A 9,759-nucleotide genomic window follows, 5' to 3' on the forward strand; every position below is an offset into this window, starting at 1 on the left:
GACTCCAACAGACTTCTGTGCAGCCTTCACCACTCTCTGCAAAGCTTTTCTTTCTGCAGCTGTGCAGCCTCCATGCCACACGTTGATGCTGGAGCACAGGATGCTCTCCTGCACACCAGTAGAAGGAGGTGAGGACTGAGCTTCCCAGACCAGCTCGCCTCAGCCGTCTGAGGAAGTAGAGTCTCTGATGAGCTTTCTTGATCAGGCTGGTGGTGTTGTTGCTCCAGCTGAGTTTGTCATTCAGGTGCACACCCAAGTACTTGTGGGGCGGGGTTGTTCCTTCTGGAATCCACAATCATCTCCTTTGACTTCTTTACATTGACGTGAAGGTTGTTCTTCCTGCACCAGCTCTCCAGGTGTTCCAACTCCTGCCTGTAGCCAGACTCATCATTGTTTGTGATGCATCCCACCATCGCTGTCCATCCATCCATCCATTATCTTTACCCACTTCTTCCATTTTGGGTCACGGGGTTCGCTGGTGCCCATGTCCAGCAATCACTGTGCGAGTGGCGGGGTTCACCCTGGACGGGTTGCAAGTCCATCACAAGGCCGCATAGAGACAAACGAGACAAACAACCATTCACTCTCTCACTCACACCTAGGGACAATTTAGTTACCAATCAGCCTAACATGCATGTTTTTGGTCTGTGGGAGGAAACCGGAGTCCACCATCGCTGTATCATCTGCAAAATTTACAATATGACAGCCTGGATGGGTAGGTGCAGTCATATGTGAGCAGAGTGAACAGGAGGGGACTCAACACACAGCCCTGAGGGGAGCCAGTCCTGAGGGTGGTGGACTACTACCACCATAACTACTGCCTAAATATTAAAGTTGTAACAGACAAAAACATGAATTTACAGTTGATCTTTGCTGTTAAAGTAGAGGTCTGTATTCGGGTCAGAACCGGGTGAATTATAGCTTCCAGTGAAAGTTGATAACATCAAAACTTTAAACCTCCTCATAAATCAAACTCTTGGAGATTTTCCTGTTCACATTTATTCTGATTATTATAACATTCTGATGTGTTCATCAGTTTTAGGTCTTCTGGTTGCATGGACACTAATCTGGTCAAGAAACCAAAACCTGAGTAGCTGCAGCATTAAAGGGATAGTTCAGACATTGTGAGGTGAACGCTCACATCAGCAGGTAACGGCTTCAGCAAACTCAGCACATACTTCATTCAGGAGAAGGTGCCACAACTTTTATTATTTGTAACTTTTACATTTACATTTTTTAAAACGTCCAACATGATACTTTTCTTTAAGCTCAAAATAACTAAACATTTTTATAATCCACATTTTGAATCAAAGCAGAAAGGTTCGGTTTACATGGAGGGGCGGAGCTTAAAAGGATCTCTGACCACCTGCACCTGTTGTTGTTTCTCTTTTCTAAAAGTTGTTCGAGACACAAGAAAACGTTGAATTGCTTGTCGATGTTTATTTCATTTGTAAGGACCGGTTCCTGTTTGTGTGTGTCCGTTTGTGTATTTCAGGCTCCGCAGGTAACTGGGAATAGGAGGCAGCTAGCCGGAGTCTCCAGAGGAGCTTTTCAGAAACGAGCTCCCACTTTCTTTCTGCCAGATTAATTTTGGTTTAGTCGAAAATAAAACTTTTTTTGTTATTCCTGTGAGCTTCTCCTTTTTTGTTACAATCGTTGAGCCACGACCTACGGCTTTCGCCATTATTTTACCGGTGCAATGCATTCTGGGTGAAGATACCCAGCAGTTGCAGTGGAGACTAACACAAAGAGTCAAAGCTAAAAGGTCTTAATGTTTCACAATAAAGTTCTATTCTGTATTAGTCACAATATTTGGGTCGAAACGATCAAACGTGATGTTTAGTAAATTAGCTCTGAAGCTAACGGGCTTAAGCTGAGCCACCCCCTCAAACCTCCATCCTCCATCAGAAGGGGGCACAGGACTGCTGTCACACGTGCGCACTCATGGTGATCGATGAGTGTTGTGTGTTGCTCTGTGGTCTGAGTGGACCCAAGTTATAGGCGTTACGTCAGCTTCAGAACCTTCTTCTTCTTTCGGCTGCTCCCTTTCTCAGGTGTGGCCACAGCAACACGGCAGCAGCGTGAGCACGGAGGCCCAGGCACCTCTTCCAGCTCTTCCGGGAGCTCTCCAAGGTGTTTCCAGAACAACCAAAAGACTCGCCAGAGTGTCCTGGATCTTCCCCGGGGTCTCCTCCCAGTTTGACATGTCCAGAACACCTCCTAGGGCGGCATCCAGGGAGGTGTACCTAGAGTTTGGCCTCTGGTCACTTGTGGCTTCAGCTTCCACCTTCTAGTCTCGTCTCTAGTGAATAAAAGGACAAAATATTGTTAGTTTTTAGTTATTATTAGTTTCAAGTGGATTAATGCCATCTCAACAACTCTGATCTTTAACAATTCATCCAAATGTCTCGATTTATTGAAGTGATTTCAAATTGTTTTGATTTAACTGCACCTCCTCTAGTTTTAGGTCCACTCAAGACTGAAACATTAAACCTGCAGGCCGAAGTCGATTAGTTGTGGTGGTCATCTTGATTTATGTTGACAAAACATAACCAGTTGCAGTAATAATTACTTCTGAAATTCCATTGGAATCTGTCCCGTGGCTCATGAGATTTTTTGCTAACAGTAAATTTACTGATGTTTACTAATGTGGTAGACTTGAAAAGCTGATGCCAAGGTTTGAAGTAAAAATGTTGTGCAACATGTTGCACTATTAGGGATGACTCAGTCTCAGCTACCACCAAGCTAAACTTTAGCTAATCATCTGTAAAAGTGGCTGAATTCGAGCCAACTTGTTCGTTTTCTTAGATTGATGTGCTGTGGCGGCCATCTTGAACTGGATTAATTATCAATGTTTGAAAATTGCATTAAATTCCTATAATTAATTTGAAATTTTGCTAATAAAAACTTATCATGTATGTGGATAATAACTTATCCTAAAAAAATGTTCTCTCCATTTAACTCCCCTCCCCCTCCATCACGTGACAAGGTTTCCACGCGGGGACTGGTTTGATTGGCAGCGGGAGGAGGAGACATGGACATCCGTCCTCCCACAGACCGAATGTCTCTGGTCCCTCCTGTCTGTCAGTGAAGCTGAAGGTTTCTGTGGTTCTGACAGCTGGACCGAACCGAACTGGAGCAGAGGTGGACACGCGTAGCGCGTGCTTCATCAGAGACACAATGAGTGAAAACACCGCGGACACGAGCACGCTCTGCCTCTTTGATGTTGACGGTACGCTCACGGCCGCGAGACAGGTAAACAATGTTTGTTTGTGGGAAAACAAAAACAAACCCCGATCAGACCGACAGGAGACGTGTACAGCTTGTTATTAAAACTTCCGGTTCCACGTCTCTGCTGAAGTCCGTCAGCAGGAACTTACCGGGCAGCGCAGTCCGCACCGTAACGAGCTCCCCGGAAACAAAATACTTTAGTGAAAAAGTAAAAAAAAAAAAAAAAAAAAAAGCTTTTTTTCGCGATGAAATCAAAATAAAAGTATGTAAATGTTCACTAAGCGTGTGCTTTTTTATTTAACTTGTTAGCATTATTTCAGTCTAATCCAACAAGAGTAAAAGACCGATCATCCTCATTTAGTTTTTTTCAGGTAGTGACACAAACAAAAATATTGTTTTTGTAGTTTATACACAATGTGCTTATAGTTTAAACATTTTATTTAAACGGTTAATATAACACTCTTAAAGTGTGTGTGTATCTTGTTATTAATGTATAAAAACTCTTAATTGCTAATAATAATAGTTGTTTGTTTGAAAAGGTAGCATGCTAACAGTTTCCGTTGGTTTCTGCTAGCATCGTGGTAACAGCTGAAACCAGCATGCAGGTTTGTTGGGGTTTAGTTCTGTAAAAATATTAACAAATAAAACCATAGACAGGAGTCAACAACACAATTTTTTTTGGTTTAAATAATTTGCTGCAGTTTTTAAATATGTAATTGTGTTATATTTAGAAATGAAGACATATTTGTGCACAAAGGTCTTCTTGCAGGTCCAAACAGAGCTTCCACTGAAACATCTGCAGCCAGATGTTCCCGTCTCCTGATTTTATTTAATTTTCCTTCATTAAAAACGGCTCGGTCAGACCCAGTTGGTCGAAGTAGCAGCTTTGTTGTTCTTGCTGCATCTGAGTCAGTTCATGGTTTAGGTGAACAGGAACCAGTTGTGTCCTGTTTAATGAAGTTAAGTCGGGTCCTCTGGACGTTCGAAAAACAAAATCAATCAAACAAAAAAAAAGTAGAAACGTTTCGTCTTTCATCTGAAAGACTTCTTCAGTCTGAGGTGCTGTATTCAGCTCAGTCTTATAAATGGCACCTTCGCATAGTGGATCAACCAGTTTGACAATCAAAACCAGCTGATCACATGATCAAGGAGGACCATCAGCCTAACGATGGATCGTTACCACCCTGATGGTTCTTGCTATTCACAGAGGGCTGAGTGATACTAGCAATAACAGCATTGTAAGAGGGGGACAGCTGAACATGGAGGCCTCCACCCCTGTTTAATGATGGACGATTTCTTTTTACAAAGATGGCCTCCTTTACTGCTCTCTCAAACCATCGTTCCTCTCTATCCAGGATGTGAACATCTTCATCCCTGAAAGAGTGACCTCTGACCTGGAGATGAGTGTAGACCGCAGAGTCCTGGCCTGATGATGTCGATGCGTTTTTTTTTTTTTGAACGTCCAGAGGAGTTAGATGTTTCTACCTGGATTATTGAGCATGCATCAGGACAGTTGTGTCCTGGTTGAGGGTGATGGAATCAGAGGACCATCCAGCCTGAACCTGAGATGGACTTCTGAATACATGTGTGTTTTCAGGCTGCTACTCCTGAAATGAAAGAGTTCCTGAGGAAGTTGAGGACTCGGGTTCGAGTCGGAGTGGTTGGAGGGTCAGACCTGGTGAAGATCCAGGAGCAGCTTGGAGATGACGGTGAGTTGGTTGATCGGTCACAGATCAGTCTGTGATGGACTCGATCTGTCTGACTCATTGAGTTTTCTCTTCACAGTGATCCAGAACGTGGACTATGTGTTCGCAGAGAATGGACTGGTGGCCTATAAACACGGACAACTGCACTCGATCCAGGTGAGACAGACAGGTAAACATTGTTTTAAACAAAAACTTACTCGTGTTAAAAGGAGGTTCGTTTGTTCTGCTCCTTGTGTTCAGTCCATCCAGGCCCACATGGGAGAGGAGCTGCTGCAGGATTTCATCAACTTCTGTCTGAACTACATGGCTAAAATCAAACTGCCCAAGAAGAGGTACACACAGATCCAGTCCCTGCTTCAGTAGAAGACCAGAAACTTTAATCAGAACCTTAAATCAGAATACAGACCAGCCTAAAGTCACAGGATCAGACAGTTGACCCGTTTGGTCTGAGGCCTTTAAACAAACATCAGATTCCACTGAGCCGTTATTTATTTAAGGAAAACCAAACTGAAATGAAAAAAAAAAAAAAACAGTTTCGAGACCCAAAAGCCTTAAATTAAAGGAGGGTGGCCTCTTCTTCTGTTGACTGTAATTGTTGGAAAGTAAATCCAGATGTTTGAATTTTTTTAGGGGAACTTTCATTGAGTTTCGTAACGGGATGTTGAACGTGTCGCCCATCGGCCGCAGCTGCACGCCGGAGGAGCGGAGGGAGTTTTATGAGCTGGATCAGGTCAACTGAAGGCAGATTCAAGTTCAGCTCAAAGATTTTCATTATTCGTAAAAAATAAGAATCTGTGTTTTGTTGTTGTAGAAAGAAAAAATCCGTGAGAAGTTTGTTTCCGTGTTGAAGGAGGAGTTCAAAGGAAAAGGCTTGTCCTTCTCGATCGGTGAGTCCGGCTCTTTAATGGCAGCTGCAGGTTTCCTTTAACGTGGACAGACCTTCAGACGTTCTCCGTGTTCTCCTGCAGGGGGGCAGATCAGCTTCGACGTGTTCCCCGACGGCTGGGACAAGAGGTACTGTTTGGACATCGTGGAGAAGGACAACTACTCCACCATCCACTTCTTTGGAGACAAAACCAAACCTGTGAGTTCCTGGAGGAGGCGGGAAGCAGCTGATGCTTTATTACCCAGCGTGCTTTTCTGTTTCCATCATGGCTGCCCCAGTAGGCCCTGTGGGATGTCATACTTCATGTAAACTGATTAGATATTTTAGGTTCTGCAGGTCTTTCCCAGTAAATGTGACTGACAGGACGGTGTGACGTAGAAAACTGCAGCAGAGAAAGTCTGAAGCCGAGGGACAAGCGTCCTCTAGCCCATCGTCTCCTGTCCTCTCTTTCAGGGAGGAAACGACTACGAGATCTACGCCGACCCTCGGACCGTCGGCCATGAAGTGTCGTGTCCCGAGGACACCCGGCGGCTCTGTGAGCAGCTCTTCTCCTGACAGAGGAGCCGGAAGGACCGGTTCTGAAACATCGGGTCACTCTTCTAACCAGCACCGGAGTCATGATGGTGGCAGCGAAACGTTATTCCACACGTCTCTGTGTTTCTGACTGTGTCCTCCACTCACAGTTCGTTCCGTGTTTGGTTCTGACCCGTAACTTCTGTGGACCGATCCGGATGGAGACAGGAACAATAACGGCAAGATTTAAATCAAACGGTCGATGGGAGAAGACAGAATCTGCACTTTTATGTCTGACTGAACGGAGTCCACAGCTCCTGCGATCAGATGATCCTACGAGATGTCGGGTCAGAACTCTTGACGGTTCTGATCCGAGGCACTTGAGAAACTTCTGCTGTAAACTGAGAAATAAAGAATGAAACAAAGATTCTGTTTCCAAACGTAAAATTCATTCATATGCTAACGACATGTTCTGAGGTTCTGTGTGAGGGTTCCTCAGCTCTTTAAATCCTGAAAGTTTTTCTGGACATCAGTAAAAACTGAACCTCAGACCAACGGTCTCTGTGAAAACTAGAAGCTGGATCAAAGAACTTCTTGATCCATTCTTCTGTTGGTACCACAGGTTCTGTTCGATGGTTCAGGGTTTTATGGAGGAGACAAGTTAAACAGAGCCTTCACTTCCTGTTTGGAAGCTCAGATTCAGTGGAAGTCGATGGGTGTTGGGGTGTGTGGTTCTGAAAACCAGTTCACTGTGACCCGTTTGAACTCTGAATGACGGTTCTGTTCACGTCTGAGATAAAAAGTTTGATGTTTGTGTCGTGTGAAGTCGTTAATGTTCTTTAAAGCCCAGAGGTCGGATGAGCCTGGCAGAGTTTCTGACGTGTCGGGTCAAAAGAAGAACCCGGTCCGGTCCAATGTCACCGTGTTCTGGCAGAACATCATTCAGCTGCCAGGAAAGTGTTGAAATAACGGGTCGGTTCTGTTGACTGACTGGCTTCATGAGCCAAACTACAGAGAGTCATAAAAAACCACAGGAAGCTCGCAAGGACAATCTGAAGCATTTCCTGTTCTCAGTGGCCCGTCTGGGGCTTTTATTTTGAAGTTTCCAGGAAGTTGTCTGATCAAACTGGATATTTTACTGACACACAGATAGAGAGGAAGAAGAGACCCAGGTCTTCATCACAGGCTGAGGTCAGGACAACAAGCAGCATTATAAAAAGAACTTTGTTCAGTTTTTAAAGCAGAATCAGAACAAACAGTCGTAGGTTGTCCAGGTCTGGACCAGGGGTTCTGGTCCAGGACCGGTTCTGACAGGAATGGTAAACTTTAATCAAATTAACAACACTGTCAATAAAATACACATAAAAACAATAAAACAAATCAAAGTAAAGGTTTTGTTATAAACATTCAGGTTCACATTTTCAGAACATAAATCGGACCCAGCCGGTTCAATTGGACCGGGTCCAAAGCAGCGCTTTTATTTTTATGTATAAAAAAGTTTGACGGGACGTTCAGCAGAATAATGACCCGCAGGGTCGCTCCGAGGAGCCTACAGGCACCAGCTGGATCCTAAACGGACCAACCAGAACCACTCAGATCCGGTTCTGCTGGAGTTAATACCCAGAACACCTGACTGACCAGATCGGACCTCCAGTTCCTGTCTGATGGAGGTGTGGACATGTGTCCTGACAGAAAGGTGTTAAATGGGAGGTTCAGTTTAACAAAACATCGTCCACTCCTGTCCACACTGTCCTCTCCTGTCCACTGTCCTCTCCTGTCCACACTGTCCACTCTGTCCTCTCCTGTCCACACTGTCCTCTCCTGTCCACACTGTCCTCTCCTGTCCACACTGTCAACTCCTTTCCAAATTGTCCACACTGTCTAATCCAGTCCACACCGACCAGTCTTGTCCACTCCTGTCCAAATTGTCCACACGGTCCACTCCTGTCTACTCCTGTCCTCACTGTCCACTCTTGTCCTCACTGTCCACTCTTGTCCTCACTGTCCACTCCTATCCTCATTGTCCACTCTGTCCTCCTCACAGCTGGACCTGTGCATTTATTTACATAAAAACCCTAAAAACAAAGAGAATCCATAAATCAAACACAAACGGTATTTAGTTTGTCCTGAACCGACCCAGAGTCGGACCCGTTTTTTCTCCCTTTGGACCGTGACAAAAGAATCAGAACATGAATTTACCTGCCTGCCACTCAGGTGGATAAATAAATATGACTGGGTCCTTGTTTCTCTTCAGGCAGCAGCGCAGACAGCCTCACTCCAGGCCCCGGTCCTTGCTGTCGTCAGCGCCGCTGGAGGAGAGGCTGCTGAGGTCGGCCACGCCCGACTCCAGGTCACTGCAGGCGGACCGGTCCTGCAGGTCCAGCTGCAGCCCCAATGACCGGGAGGGGGCGGAGTCCTGGCTCTGAGTCTTCTGACTGGCCGGGTCTGAGGAACCCACGTGAGAGTTCTGAAGCACTGGGCAGGTGGTCGGTTCTGTGAAGGAACTGGGCGGGTCCGGCCCACTGTGTCTCTGTGGCAAGTGGCTAGTTGTCCTCCTTGGAACCTGGACCTTCTCCCTCTTGATTGGTTTCCCTGTGAGAACCGCAATTTTCTGAGGAGAGAACAACAGCATTGTTCTTTAAAATCAAATACAGGTTCTTTAGAACAAAAATGTTCTTTAAGATCAAAGAAATGTTCTTTAAAACCAACTAAGAGCCAACTAAATGTACATTAGAATCAAATACATGTTTGTTGGAACAAAAAGGCACTTTAAGATAAAAGGTTCTTTAAAACCAAATAATGGAGGCAACTAAAGGGTCTTCAGAACCAAAAAAAGGTTCTTTAAAACAGAAAGGTTCTTTAAGATCCAAGAAAGTTTCTTTAAAACCAAATAAAATGTTATTTAGAACCAAATACAAGTTCTTTAAGATCAAAGAAAGGTTCTTTAAACTAAATAAATATTTTTAGAACCAAATACAAGTTCTGGAGAATTAAAAAAAGTTATTGAAAACTAAATAATAGAGTAAAATAAAGGTTTGTTAAAACAAATAAAGGTTATTTAGAACAATATAGTTATTTAAGATCAAAGAAGGCAGCACGGTGGCGCAACTGGTAGAGCTGCTGCCTCTCAGCGAGCAGGTCCTTGGTTCAAACCCCGGTCCAGGGGCCTTTCTGGGTGGAGTTTGCATGTTCTCTCCGTGCATGCGTGGGTTTTCTCCGGGTACTCCGGTTTCCTCCCACAGTCCAAAAACATGCATGTTAGGCTGATTGGTAACTCTAAATTGTCCCTAGGTGTGAGTGAGAGAGTGAATGTTTGTTTGTCTCGTTTGTCTCTATGTGGCCCTGTGATGGACTTGCGACCCGTCCAGGGTGTACCCCGCCCCTCGCACAGTGATTGCTGGACATGGGCACCAGCGACCCCCC

The 9,759-nt window shown here is 44.8% G+C and overlaps 2 protein-coding genes across 2 annotated transcripts in view; one reads left to right on the plus strand and one right to left on the minus strand.

The window, feature by feature from the left end:
- The first annotated feature begins 3,005 nt into the window (after nucleotides 1-3,005).
- On the plus strand, nucleotides 3,006-6,761 carry pmm2 (phosphomannomutase 2). Its single transcript, XM_037689619.1, has 8 exons — nucleotides 3,006-3,255; nucleotides 4,829-4,940; nucleotides 5,017-5,093; nucleotides 5,178-5,269; nucleotides 5,568-5,667; nucleotides 5,749-5,824; nucleotides 5,906-6,021; nucleotides 6,277-6,761. The coding sequence occupies exons 1-8, from the start codon at nucleotides 3,181-3,183 to the stop codon at nucleotides 6,376-6,378; spliced, it is 750 nt and encodes a 249-aa protein (XP_037545547.1). The 5' UTR covers nucleotides 3,006-3,180; the 3' UTR covers nucleotides 6,379-6,761.
- Nucleotides 6,762-8,134: 1,373 nt separating this feature from the next.
- mtmr7b (myotubularin related protein 7b) overlaps nucleotides 8,135-9,759 on the minus strand; it is a 13,832-nt gene continuing 12,207 nt past the window's right edge. Inside the window, exon 14 of the mRNA XM_037689620.1 lies at nucleotides 8,135-8,947. Within this exon, the coding sequence (XP_037545548.1) occupies nucleotides 8,609-8,947 (339 nt within the window). The 3' untranslated portion in view covers nucleotides 8,135-8,608. The remainder of the gene's footprint in view (nucleotides 8,948-9,759) is intronic.

This window comes from Nematolebias whitei, chromosome 16 (genome assembly GCF_014905685.2).
Source record: "Nematolebias whitei isolate Nwh7 chromosome 16, NemWhi1, whole genome shotgun sequence".
Taxonomy (NCBI): domain Eukaryota; kingdom Metazoa; phylum Chordata; class Actinopteri; order Cyprinodontiformes; family Rivulidae; genus Nematolebias; species Nematolebias whitei.

Coding starts and splice junctions, on each gene's coding strand:
- pmm2 (XM_037689619.1), top strand. CDS start 3,181: ATGAGTGAAAACACCGCGGACACGAGCACGCTCTGCCTCTTTGATGTT. Junction 5,825..5,905: donor AGGCTTGTCCTTCTCGATCG/GTGAGTCCGGCT, acceptor GTTCTCCTGCAG/GGGGGCAGATCAGCTTCGAC. Junction 6,022..6,276: donor TTGGAGACAAAACCAAACCT/GTGAGTTCCTGG, acceptor CCTCTCTTTCAG/GGAGGAAACGACTACGAGAT.